Source organism: Arvicanthis niloticus, chromosome 6 (assembly GCF_011762505.2).
Source record: "Arvicanthis niloticus isolate mArvNil1 chromosome 6, mArvNil1.pat.X, whole genome shotgun sequence".
NCBI classification, from domain to species: Eukaryota; Metazoa; Chordata; class Mammalia; order Rodentia; family Muridae; genus Arvicanthis; species Arvicanthis niloticus.
The window spans coordinates 73,456,251-73,473,307 of record NC_047663.1 but is presented as its reverse complement, the minus strand read 5'-3'; the positions used below and the strand labels follow the sequence as shown (position 1 = coordinate 73,473,307).

The 17,057-nt window shown below is 38.4% G+C and overlaps 1 protein-coding gene across 2 annotated transcripts in view; it reads right to left on the bottom strand.

Moving 5' to 3' along the window:
• The window catches only part of Sgcd (sarcoglycan delta), a 539,196-nt gene that overhangs the window by 352,135 nt on the left and 170,004 nt on the right, over positions 1-17,057 (bottom strand). For both annotated transcript variants that reach the window (XM_076936992.1, XM_034505672.2), the window contains exon 2: positions 8,618-8,806. In XM_076936992.1, the coding sequence (XP_076793107.1) occupies positions 8,618-8,806 (189 nt within the window). The remainder of the gene's footprint in view (positions 1-8,617; positions 8,807-17,057) is intronic.

The following is a 17,057-nucleotide window of genomic DNA, read 5'->3' as shown; positions in this document are numbered from 1 at the left end:
AGAGAGATAGCTTCTCCAGATGGGGCCCAAACTTCTGTTTGGAGTGACTTGGGGTTCATAGTAATGGAGCCAATAAGAACTTAAAATTCTGTGTGTGAGACAGAAGGGAGGGAATGTTTCCAGGAGGATTTTCTAACATTATTGACCTTAATTCTAGGACAACAAAACTCCAGTTTGTCATCAATGGAAACTAGGAAGTATTAAAGGTCATAAGCAATATCTGAAATGGGATGAAGTTGAAGAGTATTTGTTCGTTGTTAGAACTGGAGACTTAGCTTAACTTCACATGTGCAATTTGCATTCTGTTTGACTTGCACTGTTGACTAGCCTCAAGCTCTCTGCCCACCCTGCTTCAGCTCCCAACACTTGGACTTCCTCTCTGAGACTTCCCAATCCCTTTTAACTCATTCATCTCTGGATGACAATCCTGCTGATACCTCTACTTTGGCTTCCATTGAAAAGGGCTCCCAACCCTTTCATTCTCCACTCTAGAAGCTGTCTAAATGCCTTCTAGCTTTAATTCAGGCTTCTCTCATGATTCTTTAAAATTTATGTCATTTAGCTCAAGACCCATGTCATGAGAGGGAGCTCACCTCTGACATTGTTAATGATATTCTGCTATACTTGCAGACAGAAGCCTAGACACTTTACCCAACAACTGATGAAAATAGTTGGAGCTTGAGGAATCCTACAGAAGAAGAGGAAGAAGGATTGTAGAAACCAAAGGAGTCAAGGACACCATAAGAAAGCCTACAGAATCAACTAGCCTCACAGAGACTACCAGAGAACCTGCATGGGACTGACCTAGTCCCTCCTCATGTATGTAACAGTTGTGTAGCTTGGTCTTCATGTGGACTCCCAACAGCAGGGGCAGGGGCTATCTTTGACTCTGTTGCCTGCCTTTGAAACCCTTTATTCCTACTGAGCTGCCTCTTTTAGCCTCAATGGGAAATGTGCCTAGTCTTAATGCAACTTGATATGCCAAGGCTGGTTGATATCCATAGGAGGCCTCTCCTTTTCTGAAGAGAAACTGAGGAGAAATGAATAGGGGTAGGGTGGGAGGTGAGAGGGGAAGGACTAGGAGGAGATTTTAATTAATTAATTAATTAATTAATTAAAAAATATACATGTCATTATGGGAGTTATTATAATTATGTTGTATTCTTCACTAGTAAATTATGTGCTAACTATTAAAGTGTAAGGCCAGGTTAGGGTACTGGGGAGATGGTTGTAGTACAAGCATAAACACTTGAAAGTCTAAGATTCATGTGCAAAAATGAGCCATGGCAGCACATGCCTGTAATTTAGCACTGGGAGGTTTACCATGTGAGGTGTATACAGATGTGAGGAACCATGGAACCACTGGTCAGCTAGTCTAGCTAAATTGGTAATGTATAAGTTCAGAAAACTATCTCAAAAAACAGTGTAGACAAATATTGGGTGACCTCCCTAGCATTGCTCCAGCTAGGCCACTCAGTGCCGCCATTAACAGGAGCCAGGGTGAGCTCTCCTGCTCTCATGCCCTCAAGGCCAGCTCATTGGTACCCATACCTCCAGAGCCACCTGCACCCTGCTTCCCAGTGAAGATGCAGAACCCACTACGCAGAGGTATTTTTAATGTAGGCACTCCCTACATTCTTGCAAATTCTTCAATGACATTCAAATTAAAGGTGACATTAGTGAGCCATACTGTATACCTGATGGGGAATTAAATATGAGGGGTGGGTTTGGTTTTGCTTTTCTGCATTCAAATTTCCATGTTGCTTAACATGTTAAGATTTTTGACAATATTTTTTGGAAAACATGTTTGAAATAAAAAGTAAAAAGGGAGCGAAGTGTGAAGGTACCAGAGATGATTGCACGATGCCCTCAGCCTGGGAAGACTTACTATTTCCCCAAGTGATGCTAGAACACACACTCAGGTGGATGTTACTCACACACTCAGTACATGAACAATGTTAAGTGAAATAAAATACCATAACACCACTTTCTCCCATTTGCTTAGCAAATCTGTCCATTAACTAGAATGCGGTCTCTCACTTTAAATATATTTTATCCTCCATTGTTGCTTTCCTTGTGTAATTAAAATGTAGCAAGTAGTTGATACAGGGGAGGGAGTACCTACATTAAAAATACCTCTTCATAATCAAATCCAAGCACTCACTTCATTTATGATCTGTCTACCTCAATAAATCGACCAATACTTCATTTTAAAAGCCATATAAAGCTCTATTAAGCCCTCTTTATACATTTCAATTTAAAGTGACTGTCTATCCATAGTGTTGCTCCATTCATTTTTTCCTGTAAGTATACACTGTCTTGTATGTGATAAACAACATGCATGCTCAGAGCTATGGGTCAAGGATGAGGCGGGCAAGTGACTGCCTTCTGAGCTTAGCTCCTAACAGTCTGGAAAATAAATACAGGTAAGGTGTAGGTCTTCTGCCGTCCAATACCAAGTGTAGCCAAATACAAAGGAGGGAGTGTAGGTTCAAGCTGAGAAGAGTTCAGAGAAAGGATGAGAAAAAAGAATTCAACATCTCTCTCTCATGCACACACACACCACATCCATGGATAGAAGAGCCAGTGAAGATGAGATTTTCATGTATGATATTCATAAGGACAAAGATGTTTATTCCCTGCTGCTCAGGTCTCTACAAGCAGGTGACTGGCTTTCCATGTCACAGCAGCTAAGGCAGGAGACTGTTTCTATGAGCATGCAAGTCAAACTCATTTGGACATGCAGGGCTTACTGGAACAGTGTACAGACACACACACACACACACAATTATGTATGTATGTATGTATGTATGTATGTATGTATATATGAGTAACTGGTAGGGAAATGTGAAGACTCAGCTTCTCATAGGAGGATTTCATAGTAGATACAAATTGAAGTCACAAACGTACAGAAAATGTGGGCAGACACAGAACTCACCAGCAGCATAAGAAAAGTAGAGGAAATCATGCCTTTCATTAGTCCCCAAGGCAAGTCTGTTGGATTTAGCTTAGGAAGCAGCAAGGGGCATATCTGAAGAAGCCAAGGTCCTGCTGACAGGAGGCTTGCCCAACTTCTCACTGGCATTCTGCAAGCCCAGGAGATAGATCCCCCTCTCTTCCCTGCTGATGTGTATCCTCATTCCCCTCTGCTTGAGTTAGTTTGACTAGGTCACAGTTCTGTGAGCCTTCCCAAAACAGATGAGGTGTCGCTGGCCTGAGTTATGGAAGACACTGGCCATTCTCCCTAGTGCTCCCTGTTTTACAATATGTCCAATTTACAAGTATTAGAATGCCTTCCTCCGACCCTCAGTGGATCTTGATCTTACTTTAGGGTAAATAAATCATGTTTGAGACATCACACTGAACAAATTCAATTTGTCTTCATGAAAAATAGCCCTTGGAAAACAGGCAGCATTGTGTACTGATTAAGACTGTCCTCTGAGCCAGACTCTCTGCAAGCCCATCCTAGCTTCATCATTCACCAGACTGTGTGACCTTGGCCTAGTGACTGGACTTCAAGACTCCACATTTTTGTCTATTATACATGGACACCTCTTAGTATTTTTATGAATATTACCAGAAAAGTATGAAGTAAATTTTATAGATATTTTTATTAAATAAATATTCATGCATTCCATGATCACCAAAACCTACGATCCCCAGTCTGTATTTATGGTCAATGAAGAGCCACTCAGGGGAGTCATATACTAAAATAATATCACATGACCAGGTCTTTAGCTTTGGTGCTCTTTCTGTGCATGAACAAGAAAGAAATTTGTAATTACTGAACACACCCTGAAAGCTGTCTCTATATAAGCCACTGGGATGATGCTAAAAGGTGAACAGAATATAATCTTTCTGCCAGAGAAGTTCCTAGGGCAAAGAAAGGCTGGAGTCAGGTCAGAAGGCTTCATGACCCACCTTGATTCTATCATCTGTAAATGAGAATGTCCAATCAAGAGAGTCCCACAGTCTCTTTTTCATCTAGCTTTAGGTTTGCTGTGTCGAGAGATCATGCTGTCTATCAACGACTCCTGCACCTCTTCACTTCTGCTACTTAATAAGCACTATGCTCAGTGACAGTGTAGAATAGATGATCAATACTGTACTATTTGGAAGGTCTTCAAGGCTATCACCTTAGGAATTGGCTTATAAATGTGTTGGCTGAAGCAAGAGTCTTCTATAGTGTGACACTTCACATACCAAGGCAAAGAAAAAAATACGGAATTGAAAAGTCCAAGCAGACATGTACCTTGGAAGAGATAGGAGCGAAACCACTTAGCTCCACGCTGAGTTCCGAAAAGAAAGGTCATATCAAGTCCTAACCAGTCATCAATTCCTGACATTCAGGCTGGGCCTTTCTGCATTGCTCCTTAGTACCTCAAACCCATAACAGACCAAGATCAGCCATCAATTTTTTTGTGTTCAAATCATTGGTGTGTCATCTCAATCCAAGTTATTCATTTCCTCTCACTCTCTCTTAAAGTTTGTAATAGTCTGCTAGATAATTCTAGTATGCTATCTATTGCTGTTATAAATGCTATTATCAAAAGCAGTTGAGGAAAGGCAGCCTTGGTGCTGTTGTTTGTGGTTTTATTTCTTTGTTTTGTTTTATTTTAACTTATACTTTCACTTCACAGTCCATCAGTGGTAGAAGTCATGGCAGGAACTCATTAAACGGCCACAGAGGAATACTGCTTACTGGTTTTCTCTCAGTAGCTCCTTCATTCTCCTTTATTATACAGTCCAGGACCACTCACTATCCATGGTGGGCTGGACTTCCCATATCAGTCATTAATCAAGAAAATCACCCTACAGGCTTGTCTATAGGCCAATTCAATAGAGGCATTTTCTCAACTGATGTTCCTTCTTCTGACATGACCCTAATTTGTGCCAAGTAGAAAAAAACTAAGACAAATCTAACATGGATTAGGTATAGGTTATAAGTTAGGTTCTATTTGCCAATGACAATAGTAGCAATACAAATGGAGCTTGAAAAAGACCATGATAATGAAATCAAACTGTATATGTATATAAAGTGTGTCTCTATTAGGCTATACCCTAAACCCAACCTTCAGCACCTCCTATAATAGTCACAGCAATTCTGTGAGGTGTGTCCTGCTGTGACCTCTGGGATACGGCAGTGCAGAGATGGTATGGAATTTCTGAAAGGTCACATGGTCATTGGTGGAAGCATGAACTATAATTAGAAAGTCTCCAGAGCCTGAGACCTTAACAACCACACTATTATGTGCAGCCGCTCGGGACATTCTGTTGTCAGCATTGAGCATCTGATTATGGACATTGAGCTAAACACCCCTTTTGGACTCACTATCTATATTCTTTCACCGAATTACTTAGCTTCTAGTAAGTGTGGGCTCTCTTGTATTACAAAGGACTAAAACTATTTTATTTATACAATTTTTTTTGGAAATTTACCAAAAAATTTCAAGTGTTATAAACAGCACCTAGCAGAAAGTACACACTACAAATGTTATCTTTCTTATTCAGCACAGTGTGCTCAATGAAGACAGGCTGATTTCTGAGTATTAATATTGGGAAATGATATACTTTCCAATGCAGAGGAAACAAGAGAATTGTAGCCAGACTCTTTTAACCAGTCATGGGCACTGTGGTATTTTGCCACAAGTAGGGGAAGGCAAAATTATTTACCTTTAGATTTACTTCAAAATAAGGAAAGCTCATTTGTAAATCCATGTTGTTATAGCAACAGCCCTTCCATAGACTTTGCATCCTTAGGGATGGAACAAAACACAACTCTGACACCAAAGCAAACATCCATAGTGTGCAATATTGTTTAAATTTCCAGGTCCTCAAAATGACATCAACCTCTTAGTTTGTTGTATTCTGGGGAGTTGATTATACTGTAAGCCTTCTCAAACCCCCAATTTTTGAACAATTCAAGCACATAAAACAACCACTTTTTTCAATTGATAATATGTTTAAGAGCCCTGAATAAAATGATGCTCTGTCACCTCATTGATTCTCTTTGCTCTCCCTACTCATACTCTCCAGTAGAATATTGATTAACACCTTGTTCCAATTTTCCAAGATCTTCATTGTAACTAAATTATTATTTGTGCCATAGAATTATAATTCTAAGAGACTATGTTTTATGCAGTGACTGATGGGTAAAATATGTTTTTAACTTGCAGGGCAAGACCAATTTTCTAATACTTGAGTTCTATTTGCTTAAATGCACTACTACTGTAAAGCACCAATTATGACTAATAATGGCACTATTCTCACTGCAATAAATACTTGATATGGTAAAGCTTTAAGGACTCTGAAGTTTAGCACTCAATTTAGTTAACTACAGGAAATAGTTGATTTCATAGAGATTATTACCTTAGTGTCATACTGCTCTCCTAGCTTACATCTGCCTATTGTAATTGATGTTCTCTATATATTTGTATCTACTTCTTTGAATCTTGTCAGGCGAAGTTGACAAGTCATATTTGCTTAATATTGAAGGGTTTTTTTTCATTTTAAGGCAAATATGTTCATATTTGAGCTCTTACTCTGCACTTCAGTCCCTAAATCTTCTCTCATTTTAGAGCAGGGCAACAGAACAGATTTTTTCTAAATCACAAAAGTTAGGGGAATAGAGACATTCACCTCCATCAGCAGAGGAGAGGCTCAGGTCCTCAGCAAAGATCCACTGGAGAAGTCACAAAGTCAATCATGCTTTCAGAGTCTGACCATCTCTCTCATTCTCCCATTGGCCATAAACAGAAATTCTTCCAAATTGTCGTTTTACCTCAACCCTGACATATCAGCCATTAGTCAAGTTTTGTAAAGTCTACCCTTAAATGTCTGAGTTATTGCTCTCTATGCTGTGCCTAACTGCTTGCTTTCTTATGTTTAATATAGTAGTATAAAAGCTGTTTCAATTTATATAATTTTTAAATGTTAAATTTAAGAACACCATGGAATAGTCATATTAATAAACATCAGAGTCAGCTGGACTTAAAACCTCATGGGGTGAACACAGCATCTCCCACAGAAATTGCTAGAAACTTCCTCCATTTTGTTCCATCCTCAATTGCCAACACTAGATAAAATCTGATTGTATCCTTTTCTTTACTGAAATATTTCTATGAACCTTCTGTGTTCAAATTTTATGTATTGAGTGCCATCTACAAATACACCATAATGTGTACCAACACTCTAGAATGATGATCAGGGACTCAAAGCAGCCACGTGGAAATTGACCAATGCTCTGTTCCAAAGTTGATATTGGAATACAGAAAGCTATTTCATGTTCTATAAAGTAACTGAAACATTTTCAAGATAGAGTTATGAAACATTAGGGCTACTTTCAGTTGTATGTTTCTGAACTTTAACTCTGGATATTAAAGAATAACCCATTCTTTAGCCTGAATCCATATCTCTAACTTGGTTTATAGACACCCCATTTAACCCAAGTACCAGTGGGCTCCACCATGAGTAACGCAGACAAAGGCACACAGAGAAATTATACATAAAAATCTCAGCTTGTTTGGAAAACACATGCAAGCTCTTATCCTCTGGAGAGGTAAATATAACATGAGATACATAACGCCAGTCGGAAAGCATCAGGATGCTTTGCTTTCAGGTTAGAAAGACAGAGGAAAACATACCAAGCAGCAGACACAGCCTGAGCAAGCCAAGAACAAAAATGCATTTTGTGATTCAAAACACTCCAAATATTCATTTCCCCATTTGGGATTTTCACAGGAAAACTTCACTGTTCACTTTGTTATGATGCTATTTCTTTATCAATAAGGAGTTGTTTTATTGCCTGTCCATTAACTTTTGACATCAGAATGAGAAAATGTATTCCCTGGGCTACAGATTAGCATCTGTGACCTCCTCATTAGTAAGTTAATTATATTGATTCTACAGACTCAAATCACTAAATTAAAAAGAGTTCAGACTACACACATGTTATATTTGCAACAGTATCCTCTTCACTTGAATTCCAACAAGTCAATGACTGGTCTAAATAACTCCCTGAGCACCAGAAACAAGCGATTTGTGAAAATGCACATCCTTGAAAAACTTACAAACAAAGCAAGGGGATACAGCTGGTTTCCTCTCATTTCCACTTTATCCATGCAATAGCAGAAAAGGTTTCTCTCCCCAAACTGGATATTGTTAGTGAACCAGAGTGCAGTTCACTGACAAATTACAAGCAGGTGTAATTTGACTACCAACATTCTTAGATGATTCTTGAAGCTCAGCTGTGCTTGTGCCTTCCAACTCTTGCCTGGTGAAATGATTCATGAATGCTACTGAAATTCCTGAAAACAAATTTCATTTTATCCTTTCTTTCTCTCTGATTTACTTGTTCAAGGTGGTTAAAGACCATAGGATGCAGACATATTGTGATGATGGAGTGGAGGCCTGTAAGATACCTTAAGTGACAGATAAGACTCTACAATTGGATTCTCAGCCTCCAAAGAACTGATACTAGACAGAAGCTGGTACTCCTATTCAACTTGAACTCAAATGCCAGGTCACAGGACAGCAGTTTCCCACATTCCTTTGCTGCCTTGCTCCATGCTTCCTTTTCCTCCATTGAGAGCTAACACATCTATACCATTTTACTTACAATTGTGAAGTTCATGACCTTGAGAATCCAGATGGTCATGGCCAAGTTCACCAGTATTAAAATCATGAGGAGCAGGACAAAGAAATACAGGCATCTTTTCCTCCAGCCGTAAATCCCCACTTTGTAAATGTGTGGCCCCTCAGAGCTGGGCATGGTGCTCCTGTGGTGTGAGTACTGTTCCTGAGGCATCTGAAAGGAAGCAGGTACAGAGAACCACTCACATTAAAACCTCTGAAAGAGGGGAGAAAAAAGCAGGGAGGATCAGCTGATGAAGGGCTATGGCTGGCTGCTGGCTGTACATCCCCACTTTCTGACAACTCTAACTTTGTTTCCTCTGGACAAAATCGGCTCTCCTGGGCGCTCACTCACCTCAGTCCCTTTATTTGATGCAACCTTATTTCTTGATGAGTGTGAAGACACTCATGCACATCTTTGAAGGAAAGCATGCCCTGGAAGCCGTTTGCTAAAGGAACCCTTAGACTCCCAACTGTGTTTTGAACATGCTATCCAGAGGGCCCCCAAAGTCCTATTCAAGTATTCAAAGTATTCAAGGTGGTATTAGTCTGAGCAAACAAATTAACCTTGACACTGCATGTGGGTAGCATAAAAATAACTAACCAGGCAATTTACTTTGAGAGTTAAAAACAAAAGTCTCAAATCCAACAATTTTGTCTTCTCCCTATGGAGTTAGCAATAGTCTTGCGGACACAACTTCGGCTAACTGCTGAACCTTCACCAAGAATAGTGACAAAACCCTTCTCTACTGTGTGTTAATTTCCACTGCACTGGGAATCATCAGCCAAGGACTAATTCTGCACTATGAAATGATCTCAGTTTTATCACACAGCTCCCAATAACTCTCTTATACATTACAGATGTATTGTAAAGGATATGGACACAACATGGCCCTTTTATGCATGAAGATCAATCAAAAAGAGAAAAAAAAATCTTCTGGAAGGCTACAGGAGACAAGACCTTTATTTTCTATTCAATCATTTTATGAAAGAAGACAATGATCCCGCAGTCTTGGAGTCATATCTGTAAGGCCCTTTGATTTCTAGCTGCTAGTTTTCTGAAAGATCTGAGTGAGAGTTATAGAAATTAACCTCTGTATATAATCATAATACTTCTGGCACAGCAGGGAGATGAGTCACATAAGAATCTTGGCATATGGATCCTGCTGTTCTGATCTGTAGGATGCTCTGGGGTAAATGTAGAGAAACTCATCTTACTTCAGCTGCTTCCCTGTGAGTCACCACAACTAAGAGTGTCACTATTCATCTAGGTGTGAAATGATCATTTGTTGGAAAGGTATGCTCAATAAATATAAGAGGGTAGAGATAGAGATAGCAAGATTTTTTTTTAAAAATACATAGTTACAAATTGACAGAATACAATGGTTACATTGAAGAGCAACTCTCTGTAATAGGAGTATACATCAAAATCAGTGCTGTCATTTTTAAAAGGCACCTGCAATCTGTTTAATCAAGTAACAATTACAGATTCTGCACCCAGTAATAGCATTACTAGTAATAGCATTACCTACCCCCATTACCATATAGGTAGACAAGCCTGAATTCTATTGGTCTGTAATGCCATCACTCAACCTCAACTAAATACTAAAATCCAAAAGACATTAATTTCTGATCTCCACCCGGGGCTCAAGGTGATTATTGTGAAAAGATGCCTAGTGCATTCTAAATTTTGGAAAGCATCTGAAAACATAGCTTCCTTGTTAAGACTTTTTATAGTATAACTATTTTCAGATAAAATCTTGTAACTATCATGTTAAATATCAAGAAAGCAGAGTTCCTTGAAACATCTCCAAAGAACCCTTGGAGTCCCAAGAAACAGTGATTTTGTCCAACACCATTATTGACTTGTGAAGATTTCAAAGCCCTGTCAAATCATAAGGTTTGAATTCAGGTCCTTTGCTGCACAGATTAAAGGCTATCTCTCAGTAGCACTGGGCCTAGCAGTCCCACCATGTTCCCAACTCTTCACTCTCCAAGTTTACAAGATGAACCACAAGCAGGGAAGGCAGAGAGGAAATTTCTGGGAATAGTTATAGTAGAAGATTTTACCAGGCAAATGTAAGGAACTGTAACTCATATCAATAACCGCATACCAGTTGGGGGATCCATGTGGACTGAGGATGTTATGTTCTCTCATTAACAATCTACATGTGTTGAATTGCTAAAAAACAAATAGGGGAGATGTTCTCGATTATGTCTTCTAGTTCCTTGTTAGAAAAATAATTACTGTTCAGTGAAAGAAATTGAAGTTTCAAGTCCTTACCGGGACAGGCTTGTTTTGAACAACCTGGAAGAGGGCCCCAGGAATGTGAGAACACCGTCAAATATTCCTATGAACTGAATGTAAGGGATGCTCTCAGTGGAGTTTATTAGATACTGTCTGTCTCTACTCTAGTTTTCCTTCACAATGAGACTTTGGAGAACTTGCGGGTACCCCGGAGATTCAATTAAGAGGAAACTGAACCAAAGAGTTCATGCAGCTGGGATGGTGTGGAATATATTTACATGGCCTGCAGTAGGCATACAGGTATATCATTGATGGCTTTCCTGCTGGTGGAATGGGTTTTGGGAACTTTACTTTCAACCCATGACATCCACTCACTTTAAACATGGGAACATGACAGAATTGAACCAAGAGGACACACTGTTGGTAAATGGGACCCATAGTCAGCAGCACCATAAATACATGGAGAGTAAAGAAGAGGTATACTAGAAAGAAAAGGACATTTTCACATGTGTAAAAACAAAAATCTATCGTTCAGTCTTCATGGTCGCCTAGCCAAAACAGAAATACTCTATTCTTAGGAAAATACTCAGTTCACCACACATAATTACACTCCCCTTACCTTTTGTTTTAGATGCGAAATATAGAACTTATGAGAATACTTGTGTCTATATGTTATGTACAACAGATGTATTCTTATGTAGAATTATAAGTTTATATATGATAACCATCAATAATTAAATTCTCTGTCAAAAATTTCATAGGAGACAATTATCTTCATACTGTCTGTACACAAAATTACAGTGGTAAACAGATGTCAAATAAAAAGATAACTGAAAGCAGTGTGATTCCCCCCAAGTATTGATGTAAGGCAGTTGAATTTTAATATTATTCTAGCTATGACAATATTATCCTTTAAAAGTTAATGATTTAATTTTCTTTCTCATTCTAAATACATATTAATATTTTGAACCTAGGTTTGTTTCAAGATTTTTTGTTTTCAAAAAACAAAAAATTATCTAACCTGTTTATTTAAGCCTCTATACTCACAAATCTAAAGTCCTTTCACAGCCCCATCTTTAAGGAACCCCACACATAGGAGGGCCTGGGGCAGCACCTCATGCAAAGCTGTTCCCTTGGGCCCAGGAGAGACACAGTGTAAAGGTCCAACTGGATGAAGTTCCTATGTTTGAGGAAGCCTGAGAATTCCCCTGGGAGACAGGTTAAAAACAGATTATTTGGCTTCATACCAAGATATTCTAATTTAGGCATGTCGGGGTGTCTCATGAATTTATATTTTTAGAAAGTCTCAAACTGAATGTGACATAGGAACCCCAGGGAGCATGCTCTGAAACATAAAGTAAGGCTGGACACAGAAATTTGACACAGGCCCGTGCTGTCCCTACTGTTTCTCTCTGGATCACCACTTTCCTGTCCCCATTTTCACAGCACTGTGTGACTTGCGGCACTCCTTCCATGAAACTTTCCTTTCCAGCACCATTTTCCAGAATTTTATTTAGTTTTAAAATCTATTTTTTAAGGAATATGGCTATTTTTACTGCCGTCTCAAATTAATTAACTGTTAAAGCAACAATTAACTTTATAACAGCTTTACTGGGGCCTAACTACTCACTAGATCACTTCCTATACAGTTTTTTATATAAAAATAAAGAACTAGCCCTGTAGCCACTGTTATTGCGTTATTATTATTATTAGGGGTTATTATTTAACAGATAGAACAGAAACAAGCAATAGAGTTAATAGAACCAAGAGATAGAGTCTGAGCAGCAGAAAATTTAATCATAAGTTCTTCATAGTCTTTAGTGTTTTCTATTTGTTTTCCTATTCTCATTAATGCAGAGGCTTTTCATATCATTGGTTAGCTATGACAATTGCATCTACTGAAATGGTCTATTAGAAACATCCATCTTCAAACTGCATTAAATTTTTCTTATTGTTCATTTTTCTTGGACCTTCTGAAGTTTTGTGGGTTGCCAATTGTCCTTCCTGCCTGGTATTCATGCCTGTTTTTTGTCTTGTTTTGCTTTGCATTCATGATACTGTGGCTTCAGAGTCTGCTCTCTTTGTTTCTGATTACTGTATTTTTTTGTATCTCTGCTTCTTTCCCCTAAGATCATGTTATGATTCAAAGCTCTGTTTCCCCTTAGAGATGAGTACTGGATATCATCCATTCATGTTGTACTTCTATAAAGATAAAATCCAGCTTCATCTGCTAACTCCAGTTTAGGATTAAGAAAATCATTTTATAATGACTGGCCATGAAAAAACTCCATCAATATGCAATGTCTGAGCTGGGACTCAAAGAATAATAAGAAAGATGTACAAGAAGGACTCAAAACCATCCTAGGCTGTGTGGGTTGGGGGCACAGACAGTACTCTGATGTACAGGCAGCCACAGGTCTGGCTTGAGACAGTTAAAGCAGAAATGGGCTTGAGATAAGGTTAAAAGAGTGGCTAAAGACAAGAGGCTGGGCCCTGGAGAGTTCAGTAAGAACTTTTGGTCTATCTGAAAGTCAATGAAACACCACAGCAGCATATGAGATCAAAATCAACTCATAAACTTGCAAAGTATATAGCAGTATCCACATCTTGATAGTGGTTAAATATATTTATTGCATGATGGTGACTAACAACTTTTTCTCAGTCTTCAATAGCAATCACACATCCAATAACTGCACAGATGTGAATAGTTTGGGGAAACAAAACATATCCAGCTAAATATTCTTCCTTGTACATTTTCTTACACAGAGGAGGAAAGAATTAAGTTCCTTCAAAAAAAAATAGTGTCTTCTAGACATGATAGGACCATTGTTCTTGCAGTAGTTGTAGCTGTCTACACAAGACTTTATAGGACCTGCACAGTCAACACTCCAGTATGGAAATGGAGGGACTCATGAGCCCCTATCCCTAGCTAAGGAATTATCAACAGTTTTCACTAGGAGAGAAAGTCACATTTTTGTTTGTTTGTTTGTTTGTTTCTTGATTTTTCAAGACAGGGTTTTTCTATAGAGCTTTGGCTGTCTTAGAACTCACTATGTAGACTAGGCTAGGCTGCTCTTGAACTCATAGATATCTGGCTGCCTCCAAAGTGCTGAGATTAATGATGTTCACTACCATTGACTGGTTCAAAGACTTGGTTTTCTTAAAGGTGTAACTTTTATCTCAACCACACTTCAGTGGATAGCCCCACATATACACATAAATGGGCAGCATATGCTGGGCTTGGTGTGTTATTAAGAAGAGAAGGATGAAGTTGGGAGGTGGTGTGTGATGGTGGATCTTGGAGAAGGAAGGAGGGAAATATGGGTTGAATATAACCAGAACACACTGTACGTATAATATTTTTAAAAATCATAAGGCAGTATTAATTTCCACTAGTGTTCAAAGTTTTCTTTATGCTGCTTAATAGAATGTTTTAACATTATACATATTTCCAAATGTACACCCACCTCTTCTTGGTATTTAAAACCCTCTTAGTCTCTAATAATGAATAATAATAAATGAAGACATGAAAATCATAGAAATGTTTGGTAGAGCATACCCTCTAACTGTAAGCCAACAAGCACCCTTCAGAGTACAGGGGATGAAAACATGCACAGCCTTTGGCTTTTGACTGCAGAGATCCCTACACATTCATGGTTATTATGGCACTATCCACAGAGCCAAGCTGTGGAATCAGCCTATGTATTGCTCAACAATGAATGGATGGATAAAGAAAATATAAGGACTAGTAGAGTCTGGGCCAACCTTAGCACTTAGACACCATAGCCATTGTCCCTTTACTTAAGGAAGCTGCAGAGCTTCATGGTGATGTCTGTACTTCTGTAATAAGACTGAGCATCCCTACAAACATAGGGATTAAGGACAGGAACTTGGTAATGTAATTGATGATACTCCTTCCTAAATACAGTTGGTATCAAGGAATTCCTCAAGGAAATCCTCTATTGACCATCTCACATTTCATTGCTAGATAAAGGAACACTAGAATGTTACAGGCAAAACCACACAGCTGGTATGCTTGGTGGGCTGACATATGATGGTTTGTTATCGCCAGAAGCTACAAGTTTCTGTCTTCTGTTAATGTTTCAGTTCTAAAAAAAAAGTTCATTTTAATAAGAATAAGATTCTTTCATCCTAAGTGTAAGAGTTAGCTATAATATACTTATAAGGTCTACCTTATAATTTGCAGTATAAAAATATTATCAGGCTTTGTGAAATGATGTTTTAAAATACAAAATAAATTTTAAAGTTATATTGATGTAATCAAGGTTCCCAGTCATTGTCTTTCTTTCTTTTTTTTTCTTTTTTTATAGTCATGTAAAATGTGACGGGCCTCACTTAGTTAGCTCTACTAATCAGGGATGGTTCACAGTGAAGGCATTAGCTGGCAGTTCATTCATTGATGGTGTTTGACTCAACTGACCATTATACATCATGGTATCTTGTTCCATAATGCTGGGTATAAATATATGTGATAGAATATGCTCAAAATATAATATATGCTATAATCCATTTTTTTGGACATACTGGAGATTGAACCTAGGGCATTATGCAAGAGAGGCAAGTACTCTATCACTCATCTACAGTCATAGCATTTTGAAAGATTGTAAAAAATATTAGGTATAAAAGGAGTATAGTTATCCATTTAGTTATATACAATGCATTGAAAACAACTGAGGCAAAACACAGACTTTCCCTTCAAGGATACTCCTGTCTTTTCTATAGAGAGAAACCAAAGCTAAAAGCAGAACAAACTTGTAACTACTCCATGTACCAGTTACTACAGGTTGATTCTGGAATACATTGGTCTTCACAAGGATGAAAGTAGTCCCATCTGTGCTTTCATCAACCTTCTAAGTCAATGAGAGAAGCCAACAGAAAACATTCTATTGGTTGAAACTTTAGAATTAGTTTTAGCTGCTAGGAAGAAGGCATGAAGGATCCTCATCACAGAAAAGAGAGACAATCAACTCACTCTTGTCCCAGAATGACAGTCTTGAAAGGAAAGAAGAAAGCTTCCAAAGGGGTCACAGCAATCCTCATGTTGCTGAACACCATGCTTATGTCCAGGACTTCAGTGAGCCCAGAAAAGAGAAAGCATCGAGTTTGTAGAGAATGGATAGATGCCAGCGCATGGATGGCACCTCTTTGACAGAGCTAAGGTCAACTGCAGAATGACAAGCCCCTGTATTCTTTGACTTGGAAAGGCGTTTGATACAAATCAAGAGAGGTGGGATGTAATGTTTGGGTGAGGCCTCATGTCAACATTTCTGGTAATATGAAAAAGTAAACCCAAATTACATAATTGCACAGCCCTTAATGAGTTTTTATAAATAGCAGGCAGAAGTTCCTGTACAGGCTCATTAGAGTTTTCAGAGCTGATTGTGGCATGTGAACCGTTTTGGATTATCTTGGCACATGCACAGCCTTCTATTAGCCATGATAATTTTGAGCTTTCTGGTTTTAAACTATTTGCTGCGAAGGGTTGTTTTCATTCAGCCATATTAACATTAGGCCTGGATTATTAGTAGCTGGCACAACTTTAGAAAATTTTAACAAACTTGTCACTTTGAGATTTGATGTAATAATCAACTTTTTTTTTCCCCTCACAAAATTCATCCAGGAGAGTCAATGACTGTTTACAGCCTAAGAACAACATTTTCTTTTTAAATGAATATTTGGATTGATTTTAAAATCAGGAATCCTACAGTTTATACAGTTTAGCTTCCACAGATTTGGGATAGATATAGATATAGATATAGATATAGATATAGATATAGATATAGATATAGATATGGATATTCCTTAAATGTGAAAACTGAGGCTATTTTGTATGTTTTTTTTCCTTCCTCCTGCATTTACTTAAACCAGTACTTGAGAGTTTATGCACTATGCAGACACTAGGCAACAAGATTGACTCTGTAACTTTCTTAGAAAAGTTTCTTGAGTATTTGCTGAGAAAATGAAATATACTGATCATTAATACTGATCATCAACTTAATCAGATTGAAAACTCTTAGAAGATGGGTACAAGACAGCTGGGGTGTATCTGTGGAAGCAATTTTCTGAAATAAGAGATGAAGCCCCACCCTCATTGTGGGCCTAGCCACTGGAAACAGGGAAGCCAGCATTCTCCCCACTTCCCATTTTTCATGCTGTT